The sequence below is a fragment of the Hypanus sabinus genome, chromosome 25 (genome assembly GCF_030144855.1).
Source record: "Hypanus sabinus isolate sHypSab1 chromosome 25, sHypSab1.hap1, whole genome shotgun sequence".
Classification (NCBI taxonomy): Eukaryota; Metazoa; Chordata; class Chondrichthyes; order Myliobatiformes; family Dasyatidae; genus Hypanus; species Hypanus sabinus.
Window position 1 is genome coordinate 14,779,723 of NC_082730.1, and position 22,531 is coordinate 14,802,253.

At 41.7% G+C, this 22,531-nt stretch overlaps 1 protein-coding gene across 1 annotated transcript in view; it reads right to left on the reverse strand.

Annotated features, from left to right (window-relative positions):
• LOC132380892 (titin-like) overlaps nt 1–19,572 on the reverse strand; it is a 112,398-nt gene extending 92,826 nt beyond the window's left edge. The window contains exons 1-5 of the mRNA XM_059949809.1: nt 19,410–19,572; nt 15,868–16,188; nt 15,082–15,402; nt 10,543–10,863; nt 9,047–9,367 (exon numbers count right to left, since the gene is read on the reverse strand). Of these exons, the coding sequence (XP_059805792.1) occupies nt 9,047–9,367; nt 10,543–10,863; nt 15,082–15,402; nt 15,868–16,188; nt 19,410–19,572 (1,447 nt within the window). The remainder of the gene's footprint in view (nt 1–9,046; nt 9,368–10,542; nt 10,864–15,081; nt 15,403–15,867; nt 16,189–19,409) is intronic.
• Between the last annotated feature and the right edge of the window lie 2,959 nt (nt 19,573–22,531).

Below are 22,531 nucleotides of genomic sequence, written 5' to 3' on the forward strand. Positions count from 1 at the left end.
CCTTCTGCAGGACTGCCCAGGAAAGGGGAAGACACCCAAATAAAAATATGGAGGGAGGGAAAGGAGGATATCTTGATGGTGATAGGTGAAACCAAGTGGGAAGGGAAAATAAAGGGCTGGAGAGGATGGAATCTGATAGGGAGGAGAGTGGACCATAGGGGAAGGGGAAGGGGAGGAGATCCAGGGGGAAGTGAAAGGCAATTGAGAAGAGGTAAGGGGCCAGAGTGTGGAATAGAAGAAGGGTGAGGTTGTTTTTTCTCCCCACAATGTTCCACAACATGTTCCCATAATCCAGACATGATGATGGGTCTCAGCCTGAAACATCAGCTGCTTATTCATTTCCATAGATGTTGCCTGAGCAGCTGAACTCCTCCAGCATTTTGTGTGTGTTTCTCTGGATCTCCACCATCTTGGGTTTATAAATCCATCGTATGACTGTTCACCTGGTCAGATCATTAGATGTTAATCTAATGTGATCTATCTAGTTTATGCTGTGTGATTCTCTGCCACAGATAAAATCTGAGGAGAGTTTCAATACAAGGGGTAAAAGTTGACATATATTTACACATTTTAAGGAAGTAATACATTGCGTTTAACTGTTCAGGATTGATTTCATTGTAGTGTGAGAGTTGAGGTGTTCTGAGAAAATAGTTGATTTATATTCACCTGAAATTTTGTTGTCGAATTTCTACGTCTTTGTAAAAGCTTAGTTTAATTGTGCATAAATAGCAAAGTAATAAAATAATTTAATGTGCCTGGGGATCTATCATTGTTTTGCATGTTTTATTTCTCTAGGGGAACACAGTGCAGGATGTTAGGTATGGATACAACTCTACACCTGTACTTCAAAGCAAATTTCTCACCAGCCAATCATGTGGCAGCAACTCAATGCATAAAACCTTGCAGACATGGTCAAGATGTTCAGTTGTTTTTCAGACGAAGCATCAGAATTCAGAAGGAATGTGATCAAAGTGATTTTGACCATGGAATGATTGTGGTGCCAGGGAGTGGGTTGAGTATCTCACAAATTAGTGATCTCCTGGGATTTCCATGCATAACTTTCTCCAGAGTTTACAGAGAATGGGGAAAAAACAATAAAAATAAAACTTCAGAACTGCATTTCAATGGACAAAAAACATTTTGTTAAAAAGAAAGGTCAGAGGAGACAGGCCAGGCTGGACCAAGCAGACAGGAATGCAACAGTAACTCAAATCATCACACATTGCCACAGCGGCATGCTGAATGCACAGCACGTCCAACCTTGAATTGGATGGGCTATAGACAAAGAGACCACAAACTTTTGCCACTTTATCAGGTACAGGAGGTACATAATAAAGAGGCCACTGCAGGTGCTGTATATCTGCATGAACTGTGTGCATCACAAACTAAGTACATTGAGATTGTTGTATCACGCACTGTTGCTAGCCGTTTGATGGTCATTTCCAGTGAAGATCTTTGTCTGGAACCACACACACAAAATGCTGGTGGAACACAGCAGGCCAGTCAGCATCTATAGGGAGAAGCACTGTCGACGTTTCGGGCCGAGACCCTTGGGTTTGAATTGTTGATTGAATTTCCAGCATCTGCAGATTTCCTCGTGTTTGTCTGGAACCTCTGTCCTCTGTACTTTCCTTATGAAACACAATGTGGAGATACAGCAGTGGGTACTCCAGAAAGACAGCTTCTTCCATCCTCTTCCTTGATTGGCCCATCGCATCTGAAAACTACTCAGCAAACCATGGTATCAAATGTTGATGAGGCAATCTCGCTGCAGCGCAGTTCAGTGGTGATGATTAAATATTCCTGTTACAGCCTGATACGGCTGAGAAAAGCAACTACTTCTAAGGTCTGTGCAGTTGATAAAGATGTTCTAATGTGAGTGAACCATCTATCACTGCCTAAAACCGATTGAAACAATGCTGATTGTGGCCCTTATTCTCATTGGACTCCTTGAAGGAAACTTTGCTGCCAATCAGGGATATGGGTGCATTTAAGAAGATGGGGATTTTGACTCCCAATATTGACTATCGTGCTGGCAATCGTACAGTCTGTAGTAAATAAAATTGAACATCTCAGAGCTATGGTGAAGTATCAGATGGGACATTTGGAGCACTCTAATCATATGTTTCATAGAATCCTGGTTAACCCCTTCTGTACCAGACACAGCGATACAGATTGACGGGTTCACTTTAGGATTGATGAGTCTATCAAAATCCTCTTGGTGCACAAATGTATCAATGATGTATCAATTCTGATGACTTGATCTGGAATATCTCGCAATTAAGGGCCGTATAATTTTACCTGCTGCAGGAGATTTCAGCAGTCATTTTGGTAGCGGTGTACATTTCACCTCAAGGCAAAGTCAAGCAGGCTATAAATGAGCTGATCGATTTGATCAACATGCATAAAGCAACATACCCTGAAATCTTTCTCATTTTGGGGGACTTTAACCAGGCCAGCTTGAAAAGGTCACTGAACAATTATCATCAACAATTTTTTTTGTAATACGTATCAGAGAAATCAACCCACTGGATCACTGTTACAAAAAGATCAAAAATGCCTACCGTGATATCCCACGCCCACACTTTGGAAAGTCTGATCACCTGTCTGTACTTCTACTCCCTGAGTACAGGCAGAGGCTGAAGACTGCAGCACCAGCAGTGAGGACCGAGAAGGTGTGGACAAGGGAAGCACAGGAGTGCTTACTTTGAAACAGTAGACTGGACTGTATTCAGGGATTCACTTTCAAATCTGGACGAGTATGCCGCAGTTGTTACCAGCTTCATTAAAACCTGTGTGGATGAATGTTTGTGTACAAAAACTGGTTATACTGGTTATACATTCCCAAACCAAAAGCCATGGATGAACCTGGAGGCACATCATCTGCTGAGGGCTAGATTTGTGGCATTTAAGTCTGGTGACCCAGGTCTGTACAAGAAAATCAGGTATGACTTGTGGAGGGCTATTTTAAGAGAGAAGAAACAATTCTGCGCAAGGTTGACATCAGATGCATGTCAACTCTGGCAGGGTTTGCAGGACTTTACTTCCTACAAAGTGAAACCCAATATCTCTCTATACAGTACTTATGACTGTGTGGCTAGGCATAGCTTAAATGTCATTATAAATTTCCTGATGATGCAACCATTGTTGGTAGAATCTCAGATGGAGAAGAGAGAACGTACAGGTCCGAGATATATTGGAGTGGAATCACAGCAACAACCTTGCATTCAACGTCAGTAAGATGAAAGAGCTGATTGTTGGCTGCAGGAAGGGTAAGATGAAGGAACACAGACCAATCCTCAAGGAGGGATTAGAAGTGCAGGGAGTAAGCAGTTTCAAGTTCCTGGGTGTCAAGATCTCTGAGAATCTAAGCTGGTCCCAACATATTGATACAGTAGAAGTTTGAAGACACTTGGTTTGTCACCTAAGACACTCAAAAACTTCTATAGATGTACTATTGTGAGCATTGTGACAAGCTGCATCACTGTCTGGTATGGAGGACAGGAGGAGGGCTACAGAACAGGACCAAGAAAAGCTACAGAAAGTTGTAAAGTAAGTCAGCTCCATCTTGGGTTACTAGCCTCCATAGTACCCAAGATGTCTTCAAGGAGTGGCATCTCAGAAAGTTGTTATTAACGACCGTATCACCCAGGATATGCCATCTTTTCCTTGTTACTGTCAGGAAGGAGGTACAGAAGCCTGAAGGCACACATCAATGATTCAAGGACAGCTTCTTCCCTTCTGCATCTGATTTCTAAATAGACATTAAACCCATGAATACTACCTCACTTAAAAAATATATATTTCATCTGTTTTTGGACTATTTTAATCCATTCAATACACATATATACTTACTGTAATTGATTTTTAAAAATGTCTATATTACCATGTATTGCTAAGTTAACTAATTTCACTGCACATGCCGGTGATAATAAATTGGATGCTGAGAACAAGTGTACAGATATGAAACACATCCTGTGTTTCAGCAGCTGGATTAGACTATCAACACCTTACAACAGTTCAGTGAAATGAGTGAAAATGTTGTTTAATTATATTTGCTTGAACGAAATCCCAATCTTATAAACTGAACTGTGGAATATTACAATGTTCTCCACTCTGTGTCTCTGAAGTGCTTTGTGATGTCCCGTGACAGGGTGAGGCTGCAGTTTAAGCAATCCTTCCCTCAGAGTATTGACAAGCTCAGGTTTAACAGGTCCACATCCATCGGTGGGGCAACTGCATCTGGAAGTATCTATGGCTAATCACGCTCATGAGATAACCGTGACCTGAAGAGGATATGAACTCAAAACTGACTCTGGTCATATTGCACCACTTTCTCATATATCGAGTGAAGGATGTTATGTCACCTGATCATTTGTACCTGATTAGGAGTGAGTAATCTATGTTTTCTAACTTCATGATTACAACAAGTTCCACTTCTGTCATTTTCAAATCAGATGATTTAGTGTACAATCTTGGATTACAGTCACAGATCATCTTTGAGATACACAACATCTCCTGTTTGGAATTTCACACCCCGTTGACCCATACAAGATGCAACAAGTTGTGCATCACTCATTTTATTCAGCTCCCTATATTACTTTCTATTCTTCTTTGTCCTTTAACACCCTTGTACAGTGACATCAATTGTACCTGTATTGAATAATTCATCACAGCAATCACTATGTATCAATATTTCTGAACACACAAAAACAAAATAAGATAGTGGCGCGTTCGATCGCTGCAGCTCCAACAGGGCCGCAAAAATCTGCTGAACGTTAAGAACTGAAAGTACTGCTGGTCTAACCCATTTGTGAGTTGCTTGTTGGTGGAGAAACTGAAGGAGCCAGATTTGGTGCAGAGAGTGATGCTTCCTGCAAAAGAGAGGCATTAGTGCATGAAGTCTAGCGGTGAGTGATTGTCTTATTTGCTTTTCTTGAGGTCGCACAACACTTCTGGCAACTGGTAATGTGAAATACTGCAAGTACAAATCATTTATTGGCAGATGGCAGGAGAGCTGTGTGGCCTTGGTCGTAGCAAGGACTTGGCCCCAAGCTGTGTTGTCTATTTACAGCCACCCATGAGAGAGGCATCGGAGCTGGTGCCCTCCGCTGGAGGCAGTGTGGCGCACCATCCAAGCTGGAGTCAGTGCTGCCCCCCAGTGTTCACTCAGCAGAAAACAAGCCATTTTGTGTTTAACCGCAAATTTTTACAACATTCATGGGACTTAGGGTCTTGTGTGACTGTATTTTACTGATACAGAAACATGCTTGTTATCTTATATGTATTATTGTGCTTATTGCTCTGTGTGACTGTTGGTACTGCGTTTTTCACCTTGGCCCCAGAGTAATGCTGTTTCATTTGGCTATATTCATGCATATTCTGGTATGGTTGAATTACAATGAAACTTGAGCTCTGAATATGTACCAATTTGAAATGAAATCTGCAGATAATTGAAATACCCAACAAATCAGTTAACATCTGCAGAGATAAATCTGCCATAATACTGATATCAATAAGGGCAACATTTTGGAGAAGGAAATCAAAAATCAAAGTCACTGACTTGAAGGATGGCAACATTATCTTGTTCGGTTTTCATTTTAATTCTCACTGCACAAAGTGTGCAGAAGAATGAATATATGAACTTGATGCAAAATTCCAGCTTGTTCAGTGTAATCTTGGAGTCTTCACTTTACCTCCCAGACCACCAGGCTGAAAGGATCAGATTCATCACGTCTCTGCAAAAGACAATGGTCAACCCATCAGATTCTTCGACAATGCTTTAGTGCAGGTGGCCACTCACAATGGAATTCTGTCTGAAAGAAGCATTCCATACATACATCAAACATTGTACACACAAGAGACCATGTCAAAGCTGAGCCATATCATTTGCATAAAGCATGATTTTATCATAGGATGAAAGAGGACTCATGTATTTAAATGTTTTTTTCTCAAATGAACAGTATATTTGAAAGCGATTCCAGTGGTGTCCATAAGCTTACCTTCGTTACTCTTGTGAACCACATGACTGAAATCGTGCTGATCATCAGGAGAGCAAAGAGCAGCCAGCGACCCACCTTCCACATCGTGAAACTGGGCAAAGGGGAAGAGATATAGAATTAGTTCGAGGAAATGAGGTGGCTTTGTGTTTGAAACATTTGCCTCCTGTTTCCACCGTAATCTCAGTGGAGTGAAGTGAGGTAAAGCAGCTGGGCCAGGGGAGTTCAACAGGAGACCAAACTAGTGTTCAAAAGAGCCCCACATCACCCCCACCAATCACGGTCACGTGGAGCCATGGTGTAATTGGTGGTTGGTTGTATGAGCAGCTGGTGCATATCACAAGTCCTGGTAATGCGACCACTGACACCAGGCAGATAATCTCTGAAGTGTATTGATAATGGCTGGGTCACCCATCTTGTAAAGACACTGCCCAGAAAAAGGCAATGGTAGACTACTTCTGTAGAAAAATTTGCTAAGAACAATCATGGTCATGGAAAGACCATGATTGCAAATGTCATACAACATTGTGCATAACAAATGAATATAGAACTGAGAAAGATCATCGTTGGTGATCAGAAAGAAAAACTCGTTACTCTCTGGACTAGTGTTTATGTGGGGTTGGAAGAATTAAGTTCAACTATTTCATAACCAATCTAAAAGCCAATAAAAGTCTTTGCAAATTGAAATTCGGGATAAATTAACCAGAGCATGTATGAAAGGCAATAAGAAGTGACAACAATAAAATGCACTTTATCATGATAAGAAAAACAATTTAATGCATTAAGGGGAAAAAATATGTTGAGTGGCTCTGCATAGAGATTTGGTAGATAATGTGTGCAAGAAGAAGAGAGAAGATTCAAAATGTTTGATCTCAAAGTGACAGCATAATATTAGAAAGGGCCAATCATAGCACCAGCAAAGAGAACATTGTGCTTTCAGCAAAACTGGATCAAGTGATTTACCTTGCAGTTGATACTGTTGTAAATGTTTCACATGAATATTCACGTCCTGTTGAAACAAGGAAGGAAATTCAGTCTTGTGTGTTTTCCAAATGCACCCAAGCAGGAGTACATGATTTTCAAGTGGAAACTCATGCCTTGAGTGAAAAATGACTGCTTTCACAGAGGTGGGTGGTTCTATTTCCTGTGCATTACCGAACATCAATGTTGCTGGGGAAGATCCTGAGGAGCATTACAGAGAAGATGCCGAAGTGTTTGCATTTGTTAGGGGATCTGTAACATATTAACAAGATTAAGACTGTTTCACACACCCATCTGTGCCAGCTTTTGAGGTTTAGGAGCTCTAACTCCCCAGAGTGTGGTTAGATGGTGTGGCCCCTTTAAAGATTCAGGACTGACCCATTCATTGCCAATCATATTCTGGGCACAAAGGGTTGAGTATTTAAGGAGCAGCTGAAATGAGGTTCGGTGTTCAATCATAAGTGATTTCATCCTGTGTTTGTTTTGAGCTCAGATCCAAACCTTCTTTTGAATATCCCAGTATACGGGTCCAATTCAACTGTATCAAGGACCCTCATCACAAGGATATGGTCATTCAAAACTGAGGCGCATAGGAACTTATTAATCTCTGGAATTCTCCACATGGGAGGTTGTGATGCTGGACCAAAGGGATGATTAAAGAGAAAGTAGATAATCATTTTTATAGACAGAGAATGGAGAACCGTGGGAAGAGTTGAAACCTGAGATAGATCAGCCCTTCAACTGAGAGACGAAATAGCCTGCTGCTGCAAGTATCTTCTTGAGTTCTCATACTAACTGCATGAGCTTTCTAGAGGTTCCTTAGATTGTTCTATTCTGTCTATTTTCTATAAAATATTGTTAAAATTGTACAAGGCATTGGTGAGGCCAAATTTGGAGTATTTTGTACAGTTCTGGTCACCGAATTATAGGACAGATGTCAACAAAATAGAGAGAGTACAGAGGAGATTGACTAGAATGTTACCTGGGTTTCAGCACCTAAGTTACAGAGAGAGGTTGAACAAGTTAGGTCTTTATTCTTTGGAGCATAGTAGGTTGAGGGCAGACTTGATAAAGGTACTTAAAATTATGAGGGGGATAGATAGAGTTGACGTGGATAGGCATTTTCCATTGAGAGTAGGGGAGATTCAAACAAGAGGACATGAGTTAAGAGTTAAGGGGGCAAAAGTTTAGTGGTAACCATACAACCATATAACAATTACAGCACAGAAACAGGCCATCTCGGCTCTTCTAGTCTGTGCCTACGCTTACACTCACCTAGTCCCACTGGCCCTCACTCAGCCCATAACCCTCCATTCCTTTCCTGTCCGTATACCTATCCAATATTACTTTAAATGACAATACCGAAACTGCCTCTACCACTTCTACTGGAAGCTCATTCCACACAGCTACCATTCTCTGAGTAAAGAAATTCCCCCAAGTTACCCTTAAACTTTTGCCCCCTATCTCTCAAATCATGTCCTGTTGTTTGAATCTCCCCTACTCCCTCGTAACATGAGGGGGAGCTTCTTTACTCAGAGAGTGGTAGCTGTGTGGAACGAGCTTCCAGTAGAAGTGGTAGAGGCAGGTTCGATATTGGCATTTAAAAAAAATTGGATAGGTATATGGACAGGAAAGAAGTGCAGGGTTATGGGCTGCGTGCAGGTCAGTGGGATTAGGTGAGAGTAAGTGTTCGGCGTGGACTAGAAGGGCTGAGATGGCCTGTTTCCATGCTGTAATTGTTATATGGTTATATAAATGGCCTGCAGGAATGAGTTTACAAATCCAGAAGGAGCATGTTTAGTTATTTACTACTTCTCAAAGATGAGAAAATCTCAGTCAGCAGATTAACCACGAAGCCACCACATTCAGCAAGAGCAAGCTGGAGACACGATGCTCTCTGGTGAAGGACTAACTTCTTAGCTACTGACTGCTAAGGCATCCCATTCTCTGCAGGAAGCGTCATGATGGAAACAAATACAAGTCTAAGAGTATAACATTCATTACAAACCACTCATTCAATTACACCACAGTGATCACCCTAAGGAGTCACTCCCTCCACAACTTACCCATGTGACTCAATTGCATCAGATATTTGTACTTCCCTCCTCTGTTGTAGATGGACATATTCACAGTTTCACTTGATTTTGTTCCAAGCGTATTTGTGGCTTTGCAGTAATATTTATTGAGTTGGTGTTTGAAAGGTTGACAATGTAGATCCAGTTTATTGGTGTCTGAGATCTTTGAATCCATAGATGGTGTCTTTTCATACCATGAGTATTGAATTGGAAGGGATCCCTGGACAGACTCACATGACATTGATGCTGAACCCGCAAGATGTGAGACGTTTGGTGGTGACAGAAATCCAAGCACTGGGACAGATACGGGTTCTGCAGGAAAGGACCAAACATTTAGACACTGAGTAAACACCTGAAAATCAAACACACCCTGGTTTCACCATTTTTGTATCTCAGCCAGGGCTCACCATTTTGGAATCTCACCAGCTCCTTTACCTCTCTGTGTCTCTATATCCTCCCAGCTACCTGGTCTACCATGTCTGCCATTATCCTACAAGATAGCAGGTCTCCAGATCGGGACAGCAGTAATGATAACAAAAATATATCAGTGTGAAAATCAGGGCTACAGCTCTCTCGGCAGCAGGAAGCCAGGTTACAATTATATTTTTCACCAGAAATGAACTGGATGCTAAAAATCTGAATTATAATCAGATTTATTATCATGTACATGTGAGAGTATGTGTTCCCCTGACTTCCCATTCTGAAAGTCCGCAATCATTTCCTTGATTTTGCTGACAGTATGCGCAAAATTATTGCTGTGACACCACTCGACCAGCTGATCCAACTCGCCCCTGTATGCCCACTCATCGCTATCTGAGATTCCACCAACAACAGTGGTGTCATCGGCAAATTGATAGACGGCATTTGAGCTGAACTGAGCCACACAGTCATGTGTGTAGAGCAGTGGGCTAAGCACTCATACCTGAGATGTGCCTGTGTTTATTGTCAATGAGGAGGACATGTTATTACTAATCCACACTGGCTGGGGCCTGTCAGGAAGGGAGCCAGACTCCAGGGAGTGATATCGTCTGGGGGTGGGGGCTTGGATTGCATTCACAGGGATAGAAGGTGTAAGATACTGCAGGGTGGGGGAGGAATTGAAGGGATGGGCAACAGGCTGGTCTTCTCTCTAAGAACTGAACACTGTCTATTGTTCTCTGGGGACTGATTAACTTTCTATAATTTTTGAGGTAGTTGGACCATGATCATCACTTATTTCTCATTGATTTATTACTGTTGAATCATTAGTTTTAGTCTGAATGCAAACTTCTGACACGGTGACATATCATACAGTTCAGAGACAGGATAATGTGCTGGGCTTCCCAGTGGAAAGCACTGGCCAGCCAGTGAGTCAGACAACATGAGTGAGGTTTCTTGACCCCTGCCCACCTCCTCACAGGTCTCTGCACTGTTGTGAAGCATCAGAATACCAGAGCTGCCATGACCCTTCCATGGATCAGACCTAATTCAATTGCTGAGAAACTTACCATCAGAGACTCGTAGATATACGACAAATGTTGGGTCGTTGCCAGATGTTGTAATTCCACATCTGTACCACCCTGATTCTCCAGAGCGAAGATCCTCCACGGTAACTGTAAATATTCCCCGCGTTGGGTTATCTATGATTGACCGTCTTCCACTCTGTCCTTGTGTCCCATTTGTTTCCACTAAAACTGTACACTGGTGACTCGAACTACGGCACCAATACTTTGTGTGTGAACGGTACATTGGCGCATAGTGACAATCGATTTTGACCGCTCTTCCCACAACTCCTCTTACTTTATCTTGTGCCCATAAAGCACCTGAAACTGAGGAGGAAATTCTTCAGAAAATGAACAGTTAATTCAAATTGACCAAAAAAAAGTACATATTTTAATCAGCTACTGTACCAGAAGTATGCCCACTTCATCCATTAATAAAATTGACTAGCACATAACAGAACAGAAACGATAACATCATCCCTAATCACGTGTTCAGGATGTTGCAAAGGCCCTCATGACCACTGGTTTGCTGTTGACCAAAGCTGCTGTTGTCAGTGGCTGACTTTTATCTTTCCTCATTTCTGAGTGAATTCCAGATTCCAGTCTCACTCCGGCACCTTGGCAATAGAACCTCTGCTGCCCATCCGGTGCCTGTCCTGAGAGACTGCAAACACTGTCCAAGGAGCTGCCTGTCACTGACATGAGGACCTTCTCTCATGCAGATGGTAAAACTCCATCAGTATCACTTGAAAGAAGAGCAGAGGAAATATGCCCAGTTCCCTGGACACTCTTAATAATCCCTGTGAAATTATACAATACTGCCTGGCGATTACTAGTATGTGGTGTGTGATCTTGCTGCAATCAATGGCTTCTTTATTGGGTACACCAGTACACTTGCACATTAATGAGAATATCCAATCAACTATCCACGTGCCTGCAACTTGATGCACAAACGCATGCAGACATGGTCAAGAGGTTCTGTTGTTGCTGAAACCAAACATCACAATGGTGAAGAAATGTTATCTACATGACTGTGGAATGATTGTTTGTGATAGATGAATTGGTTTGAGTATCTCAGAAACTGCTGATTTCCTGGGGTTTTCACACACCACCATCTCCAGAGTTAACAGAGAAAGGTGAGAAAAATAATAAGAAAGAAACACTGAGTGAGCAGCAGTTCTGTGGTATAAGCACCTTGCTAATGAGAGAGGTCAGAGGAGAATGGCCAGACTGGTTCAAGTTGACAGGACGGTCGCAGTAACTCAAATAGCCACAGATAACAAGAGTGCTGCACAGAAGAGCATCTCTGAATGGATACATTCATCGAACCTAGACGTGGAAGGGCTACAGCAACAGAGGACCTCACCAGGTTTCACTACTGTACCCAATAACATGGCCACTGAGTGTTGGTCGAGTTTGTCCTGCGGACTCGATGTCCCTGATTATACTTGCTGTAAAATCCTGAAGTAGTGAAGCAGCTATAAAATAAATAACTTTTTCTCACATCAGCTATTTGAATTTGACATTCTGAACCTCTACTATCACCACAGTGATGGTGGAAGGAAAATTGTCTCACCAGCTTTATCATTGGCAACATTTTCTGCAGCAGGATCTTCAAAAGGAAGGTGAACATAGTCTGTGCAGCCAAGGACAAGGAGAGGAAGAGAACTGAGGTGATGCAGGGGAAAATTCAGGATGTCAGAGATGAATAATTGAAGAGTACCTTAACCAAGAACTAGTGTCAATGTGACATGGGGGTCAGTACATGAACAAGAAAAGATGGGGGCACATATTGTCTGGGGAATATGAAAAAAGAAAATTAATCAGAATACATCAGGGGACAGGAGGCCTGTTATAGAAGAGAGGTGGCTTGTACACCACAGAAAGCCATTACTGGAATGTTTATTGATAGATAGATAGATAGATAGATACTTTATTCATCCCCAAGGGGAAATACAACATTTTTCCAATGTCCCATACATTTATTGTAGCAAAACTAATTACATACAGTATTTAACTCAGTATAAATATGATATGCATCTAAAATCACCCTCCCAAAAAGCATTAATAAATAGTTTTTAAAAAGTTCTTAAATAGTTTACTAAAGTGCATTGAGTGGTAACTTAATCTATCTATCTATCTATCCGTCTATCTACTGATATGAGCCATTCCACCCAGCAACCCACCTATTTAAGCTTATCCTAATCACATGGCAATTTACAATGATCAATTAACCTACTAACCACTACATCTTTGGACTGTGGGAGGAAACCCAACTTCTCACTGGAAGAACGTACTAAGTTTCTTAACAGAGGATGCTGGCACTGAACCCCGAACTCCAACGCCCCAGGCTGTAATAGCATCATACTAGCCACTACACTACCAGGGTGGACTTGGATCAGTGGGCATGTGGGGAGATGAACTTTGGGGAGAGAGATTAGATTGGAATGGCAGGAAGGAGGTTTAAGATAAGAACAGAGAGAAATGCAGAAAGGGGAAAAGATAAAGGAAGTTTAAAGAGGGAAACTGGGGGAGAGAAATGTCCAGATTTGCCTTTCCACTATCAGGCTCAATGACAAGCTGCTCTGAAAAGCCATCTCATTGACATTCTACAAGATCTCTTTCTTGGGACCACAGCAACTGGATTTTCCCTATTGGCCTGCATATTGAAATCCCCCATGACTATGGTAACATTCACTTTTCGACTCGCCTTTTCTATCTCACATTGTAATTTCTATCCCACATTCTGGCTACTGCTCAGAGGCCTGTATATAATTGACATCAGGGTCTTTTTACCTTTACGGTTTCTTAACTCTATGCACAAAGATTATACATGTTCCAATCCTATGTCACCTCTTTCTAGTGATCTAGTGATTTGATTGCTCTGCTTGTCAGGTGAGATTTACAACTGTGAAACAACCTCAGAATCTTCAATTTATCTTAGCTGTTTGTCCTGTGTACTGCTTCTGAGAATGGGTTTGAGGAGCTCCATGTGTGAGCACAAGTAATGACCGAGGAACAGCATAGCTGATGAGTTGTTGGCTCTGATCATAATGTGTGAGTACAGTTTCCTATCGTGTCACCATTTCCTTTCTTCTTTTGAAAGCCACCTCATACTAATTTGTCCATTGCCATTCCTTTCTGATCTCCAGTAATGAGCTTAAGCAGTGGTGTACAGTAGCCAGATTTGGCAGGAACCATTTATAGTCATTGACAAATCCTGAAAAGGACCACAATTGTGACACATATTTTTCCCTTGGGTCATTCACCACCACTTGAGTTTTCTCTGCACACTTGTGTAATCCTTGTGTGTCAATGGTGTGAGCATGGTAAGTGATGTTTGGTTTAATGGATGCTACCTTTTTGAGGCATTGCTCCTTGAAGATGTCCTGGATACTACAGAGGCCTGTACCATGTTAGATTCGAATGAGTTCACAGCTTTCTGCAGCTTATTTTGATTCTGTGCAGTGGAGCCCACCCCTATTACCAGAATGTTTTGCAGCCAGTTAGAACGCTCTCCACAGTACATCTTAGATGCTTACCAGTGTCTTTGGTGACATACCAAATCTCTTCAAACTCCTAATGAAATATAGACACTGTTGTGCCTTTTTTGTAGCTGCATCAATATTTTGTGCCCATTAGAGACCCTCAGAGCTGTTTACACCCAAGTACATGAAATTTCTCACTCGTTCCACTTCTAGTCCCTTGATGAGGACTGGTATGTGTTCCAATGTCTTACCCTTTCTGAAGTCCACTATTAATTCTTTGATCCTAGTGACATTGGGTTGTTGGCAAGGTTGTTGCTGCAACACCACTCAACCAGCTGAACTATCTTGCTGCTGTATGCCTTCTTGTCACCATCTGAAATCCTGCCAACAATAGTTCTATCGTCAGCAGGTTTATAGATGGCATTTGAGTTGTGCTTAGCCACACAGTCACGAAAACAGCAGACAGAGACGCAGATCACAGTGTCACTGGATGCTGCAGGAATCATCATAGCTGTAGTTTTATTCTCCTTTTCAAAGCGAGCATAAAAGGTGTTGAGTTCATCTGGTATTGAAGCATCACTGCCATTCATGATGTTAGGTTTTGCTTCAAAGGAAGTAATGGCTTTAACACATGACCCACAGTTCTTGTCCCACCCAACCTCAGTGGATAAAAGTCTGTTAGCTTTTATCCTATCTATACCCCTTATAATTTTGAATACCTCTATCAAATTTTCTCTGACTCTTTGACACGCCAAGGAATACACTCCTAACCTATCCATCCTTTCTCTATAACTCAGGTCCTCATGTCCCAGCAACGTCCTTGTGAATTACACTCACTCCATGGTCATTGTCACTTAGAACACATTTTCCCCCCATTTTGATCTTTGGTCTGAGCAGCAATTGAACCTCTTGACCGTGTCACCACAATTTTATGCATTGAATTTCTGTCGCATGATTTGCTGATTAGATATTTGCATTAATGAGTAGGTCTATAGGTGTGAGAAATAAAGTGGCCACTGAGTGTAATTAAATGCATCCTTCAAAAAAAAACACTCACTGGTGCCATTGATTTCTGTCACATAACTGCAGATCTCTCCATTGTTGAAGACTGTCACATTAACCATTGCACTGGCTCTTGCTCCAAGCCGATTCGAGGCTCTGCAGTAATATTGATGGTGCTGCTGGTTGAAGGATTGACAATGTAGATCCAGTTCATTAGCATTTGAGATATATGAATGCCCAGATGAATAGTTTTCATACCATGTGTACTGAATGGGAAGTGATCCCTGCTCAGACTCACAGGACACTGACACTGAGCCCCCGAGACGTGAGACATTTGCTGGTGACAGATATCGAAGCACAGGAACAGACACAGGTTCTGTGGGAAAGAATCAAATATTTAGACACTGGGTGAGCATCTGAAAATTTTAAAAACACCAATGTCTCAGATGTCTTGAATATGTTGATGGCTCTTGATAGAGAATGTAATTATGACTGTGTTTTTTTTTCGATACTTGTAGCAGGAAGGGAAACATTTGGCACTGATAGAGCATGGAGGCAGCAAGGGATGGACAAGGACTGAAAAGAGATCTTATAACCTGTGTTGCCGAGGAAGAGGAGGAGGAGAAATAGGAGGAGGAGGAGGAGGAGGAGGAGGAGGAGGAGGAGATTGCCTTTATTAGTATGATAATGACCCTCAGTCATGAGAGCAACATCTCCCCATTTGGCAAGGACTCCTGTGCATTAAATCCCCCAGTCATCGTTTGCTCTGACTCTTCCCAGAGGAAACATGGATCAAACATTTACTTAATGAAGACACAAGGGCAATCACTAGCAAACTGACCATCAGATACTAGTAGATGTACTCCAAACAGTGGATTGTGGCCAGATGTTGTAATTCCGCAACCGTACCATCCTGTATCTCCAGGGCGAAGACCCTCCATAGTAACAGTGAACACTCCTAGTGTCCGGTTATCTGTGATTGACACTCTTCCACTCCGTTCTGGGTGCCCATATGTTTGCACTACAGTTGAACACTGGTGGTTCAATCCAATGCACCAATATTTTGTATGAAAGTGGTACATTCCTTCATAGTGACAATCGGTTGTGACTGTTCTTCCCACAATTCCTCTGACATATTTCTCTGCCCACAATGCACCTGAAACTGAAGGGGATAGTTTCAGATCTGAGGTAAAAGGAACTATTTAATACGAACAAATATACTTAGAAAATAATTTCAAAAGAAGCTCCAGGCCATGTCCTAGGATATGTCTGATGACCTCACAGTTAATGATTTTAGTGCTGTCAGTGCTGTTACTGTGCTGGCTGCAGTACATTGTGGGGTCACTTTCCACTCCAGAGACCCAAGTGGAAATCTGAGGTAACGTTCTGGTGAGGAGTGTGGCAGTGAAGTGGATGTTACTTTCAATCAACTCAGACCAGAGTCGGAGGGCACTACAGTACCCTGAGGCCCCTAGATCAGTTTAGTCAAACTATTATTCTGCCTGATCCCATTAACCTGCACCTTGGCTTGAACCCATCCATGTATATGTCCAAACTAATCTTAAATGCTAAAATCGAACCTGCATCCACCACTTGCTCCACTCTCTGACCAGCAGTGAAGAAGATCCCCCTCAAGTTCCTGTTAAACACTTCACCTTTCACCCTTTACTTCTAGTTCTGGTCTCATCTGACCTTAGTGTGAAAAAGCTGCTTGCCTTCACCTTATCTATATCCCTCATAATGTTGTATACCTTAATCAAATCTCCCCTCATTCTTCTGCACACTAGGTAATAAAATCCTAACCTATTCAGCTTTTCCTGATAACACAGGTCCTCAAGTCTAGGCAACGTCCTTGGAAATCTTCTCTGCTCTCTTACAATCTTCCCACAACTCCTCTAGTGTAGGTACAGTATTATGTCCTCAAGCGCATTTTATTTGGGATTGTCTGAGGTGGGCAAGCGAACTTACATGCCACTGCCAATAATGGGAGGGGAGGGCTAGACTGCCTGAGAGATCACAGGAGAAAGGACTATTCGGCAGTCTCAGACTTGGCGGAGCTGTGAGGTTGGGTCAAGGAATAACTAGGTACTGTGTAACATCCTGACTTCTCCCACGCCTACAGAGGTTTATTACAATACTGCAGTATTTCACATCTGGAGCACTCTGCAGCCCTTGTGGTGCCAGCAGTCACTGAAATCCCTGATTTTACACATGAATACCACATGGTCCTTCTACAGGGCTCGTCCATTTGCCTTGGAGTTATCTGTTCCAAATTCAGTCCATATTTTCTGCCAAGCATCCTTCAATGAGTTGTTAGAGTATTTTACAACAGCGCACGGACCAATTTTGCATCAGGAAATCCAGATGTGATCTCAAATTTCATGAGGGGGCATTGACAATTTAATACAATTGATTATTTAATTCTGGAATTAACAACTATGTATCAACAACGATAAAATAATTATAATGATCAAGAGACCTCCAGGTGGTTACCAAAATCTTACGAGGGTTGCAAAGACATAATAGTGATGGAAAGCTAACATCCCTACCCAATCTGATATACCCATAAATACAGACCTATCAATCTTGACTACTAATTTCCCCCCCCCCAGAAATGGCCCCATAAAGACACCAAATTCAAGAGAATAATGCTGAATTTCACTGCAATCCCTGCACTGCGAGATCAGATTCTAGTACCAGATTTTCCCATTTAACACTTGCCAGCAGTATTCTCCACACCTACCTCTTTTTCCCATGTCTGCTTCTTCTCCCACCCACATGCCTCTGTCTCCCAACATCACCCTCTCCCTCCTGGCTCCTCCATCCCCACTTCCCCCTTGGTCCCTCTACCACCTATTGGACCCTGATTCACACTTTGTTTTATCCTCCTTACACTACAGACAGTGACCACTTTATTGTGTACCTATTAAAGAAGCCACTTTGTGTACCCCTTTTATTAATAAAGTGGCTACTGAGTGCATGTTTGGGGTCATCTGTTGTACTCCATCCACTTCAATGTTCGACATGCTGTGTGTTCAGAGATGTTCCTCTGTTTACCAATGTTGTAATGTTTGGTCATTTCAATTATTGTCACTTCTCTGTCAACTTCCCTTTCAATATTTTTATTAATTTCTACATAGAAGAATCCAGAGTACAAAAAGATATATAAGTCAAAGGATAAAATAAAACCAAATACATTATATTTGAATCACATTTGCAAGCTCAATGCCCTATATTTATGTAAATTAAATTAAATTGTAATATCAAAATGTGATAATTTTATTATACAAAAAAATCTTAGCCCACTACCAAGATCAAAGTTGTTTGGTAAAGAAAGAAAAAAGGAAAAAAAGTCCTTATCGTATAGTGAAATATGTTATTAGCCAACATCTGTACTTTAACAGCAAATCAAACATTTTGAAAATAGTTCAAAAATGGTCCCCACTATGTTTGAAAGTCTTGACTAGATTCAGAAATTGAACAATGACTCTGTCAACTTGAACCAGTTTGACTATCCTCCTCTGACCTCTCTCATTAACGAGGCAATTTTGCCCACAAAACTGCTGCTCACAGGATGTTTTTTTGTTTTTCAGACTATTCTCTTTAAACTCTACAGACCATGAAAATCCCAGGAAATCAGCAGTTTCTAATACACTCAACCCATCCCTTCTTACCGCAATGGTGTCACTTAAATCACATTTTTTCCCATTCTGATAGTAGGTCTGAAGAACAACTGACCTCTTGACCATATCTGCACTGAGTTGCTGCCACATAATTGGCAAATTAGATACTTAACATTAACGAACAACTACACAAGTGTTCCTAAGAAGTAGCTGCTGACTGTATCTCCAACCTCCACTTTCAATCTGATGCAGGTCCTCGGCCCAAAATGTTGACAATTTCCCTCCTCCCACAGATACTACTCAACCTGCTGAACTCCAGACATTTGCTTTGAAGTTTGGATGCTGGCATTTGCAGTCTTTTATGTCTACACACATTAGAGCAATGGAGCATGGACAGACACCCTTCAGCCAAACCAGTTCGCACTGAGCACAGCGCCTATATAGTCAGTCTAAGTTTTCTGCATTTGGTTCATTTCCTTCCAAGACCAACCCCTCTGTGGTACTTAATAGAAAGTCTCCTAAATGATACTACTGTACCTGCATTAAACAATACTGCTATCAGTTCCTTCTACAATCCACTGGGTAATCCTCAGGTGCTTTTTAAATCTTTCCTATCTCATCCTAAACATACATCAACCACCCCCTTCCCACTTAAAGTCTGTACTCTACTAAATCCAGGGAACCACTCTGCTGCACAAATGGCGCACACTACCCAACCTAACACAGACGATGCAAACATCCTGCACGGGCTTTCACTCACCAGGTAGGAAACTAATCAGCAGAATCGAAATCCACATCGCTTTATTTGCAGAGACCCAGCCAAATACTCTCTGTCCTTGGAGCAAAATAACTGAAATAAAATTGAGGAAGAAGGCAGCAGGAAGTCTGACGATCAAACCGCAGCTAACTGAAATGTCGTACATTACAAAGTGAAGAGGTAAATTTAATTATCAAAGGACATATATATCACCATATACAACCCTGAGATTCATTTTCTTGCAGGCATATGCAGCAAATCTATAGAACAGTAAAGTGAGTCTTTTCTCGCTGCTGTCATTGGGAAGAAGGTACAAGAATCTCAAGTATCACAACTCCATGATGAAGAACACTTACTACCCCACAACCATTAAGCTCTTGAACAAGGAGGATAACTACATGTCCATTGAGATGTACCCACCACCACTAATCTCATAGAACCATAGAACATTACAGTACAGAAACAGGCCCTTTGGCCCTTCTTGGCTGTGCCGAAACATTTTGCTGCCAAGTCCCACTGACCTGCACCTAGACCATATCCCTCCATACCCCTCTCATCCATGTAAAACTATAGAACCATAGAACATTACAGCACAGAAACAGGTCTTTTGACCCTTCTGGCTGTGCTGAACTATTTTTCTGCCTAGACCCACTGACCTGCACCTGGGCCATATCCCTGCAAACCCCTCTCATCCATATACTTGTCAAAGTTTTTCTTAAATGTCAAAAGTGAGCCCACATTCACTACTTCATCTGGCAGCTCATTCCACACTCCCACCACTCTCCGCGTGAAGAAGCCCCCCCTATTGTTCCCTTTAAACTTTTCCCCCTTCACCCTTAACCCATGACCTCTGTTTTTTTTTCTCCCCTAGCCTCAGTGGAAAAAGCCTGCTTGCATTCACTCTATCTATACCCATCATAATTTTATATACCTCTATCAAATCTCCCCTCATTCTTCTACGCTCCAGGGAATAAAGTCCTAACCTATTCAACCTTTCTCTGTAATTCAGTTTCTCAAGTCCCGGCAACATCCTTGTAAACCTTCTCTGCACTCTTTCAACCTTATTAATATCCTTCCTGTAATTAGGTGACCAAAACTGCACACAATACTCCAAATTTGGTCCCACCAATGTCTTATGCAACCTCACCGTAACATTCCAACTCTTATACTCAGTACTTTGATTTATAAAGGCCAATGTGCCAAAAGCATTCTTTATGACCCTATCTACCTGTGATGCCACTTTTAGGGAATTATGTATTTGTATACCCAGATCCTTCTGTTCTACTGCACTCCTCAGTGCCCTAGCATTTACCTTGTATGTTCTACCTTGGTTTGTCCTTCCAAAGTGCAATACCTCACACTTGTCTGCATTAAACTCTATCTGCCATTTGTCAGCCCATTTTTCCAGCTGGTCCAAATCCCTCTGCAAGCTTTGAAAACCTTCCTCACTGTCCACTACACCTCCAATCTTTGTATCATCAGCAAATTTGCTGATCCAATTTACCACATTATCATCCAGATCATTGATATAGATGACAATTGTCACTTTATGGTTTCTTTATCCTGGATCAATGAAAGATCAACGAGAATGCAGAAGACAACAAACTGCAATTGCAAATATAAATAAATAGAAATAAATATTGACAACATGAGATCCCAAGATAAAGAGTCCTTAAAGGGAGATCATTGGTAGTGGGAACAACTCAATGGTTAGGCAAGTGTGTGTAGTTATCCCCTTTGTTCAAGACCCTGATGGCTGTGCGGCTAGTAACTGTTCTTGAACTTGGAGTTGTGAGGGCTGACAGTCTTGTACCTTCTTCCCAATGACAGCAGTGAGAAAAGATTCATTTTATGGTGGGCATACTCAATAAATCTATAGAATAATAACTATAACAGAATGAATAAAAGACCACAAAATATGGGTGTTTAACTAAACTGAAGAAGGCAGCAAACCATGCAAATACAAAAAGAAAGGAAGGATAATAAATAAATAAGCAATAAATACGGAGAACATGAGATGAAGAGAGCTGAAAGTGGGAACATCTGGTGTGGAAAAAAGCCAAGGAAAAAAGGTGCTGGCTATTCACTCTACCTAGGCCTCCTATAATCTTATACACCTCTGTCATGTCACCTCTTATTCTCCTTCTGGCCAAAAAAAAAGCCCTAGTTCACTCAACCTATCCTCATAAGACAGGGCAGAAGGCAGTACTAAATAAATATCGCTCTTTTCCAGCATCAGTTGAGGCAGTAGTCCTCTTTCTCAGATGGGGATGGAGTATAATGTTTCCTTGCATTTAGTCAAGCCTCAACAAGATTTCAACAAAAATAAGAGAGTTAAATCCCGCTATAATGAAACTAACTATCTGGAGCATGCATAATTGCCAGTTATTCCCAGCACAATTGCCAAACCTGCAGGGACGCGTAGACCCAACGGTAGAGCCTGTGGTTGTGACAGAATTGTCTTTTTATTTTAATATATCTTCAACATAAGCCCATTTTAATGCCCATGTAGTCCAGGTCAATAGTACTGACCTCACTACTGGTTCCAACTCCCCAGGAACTCCTTTCCTGCAGATGCAGTGACCGCATTGTCACCCTAACCGACCATGAACTTTGCCACCAGGGTCAGAGTCGGTTACGGTAAGGGAAGGCTGCATTGCTGGGATCTGGCAAATACAACTTTCTTCAAACCATAAAATATCTGAGAGGTGACAAATGGAAGAATCTGTTCTCTGCAAGCAAAACTGCGAGATGCAAACCCATTTTGAAAAGTGAGATTCTAAAATAACAATTTCAACTCTCATGTCTAAATCAAGACAGAATATTTATAGAGACCATGGGGTCTCAGGATTGAAATCTGTAAGAGAGGGTTAGCGTATAGTCCTCTCCAATTATTTCTGTATGATTGAAGTCACTGGCACAACCTTAGTGAATGAAAGTAGGTGCACTGCCCAATCCCCCCTCCGCAGTCCACCGCCATCAATAATATCACAGCAATTATATCTCATGTGGCAGTAGTGTCACAAAACACTGGTATTGAGGACATTGTGCCTTTGGATAGAACTGGATCTTACAGTATCATTGAATCTTATTTCTGATTTTTCGGAATATGTGGCTCTTGTTGA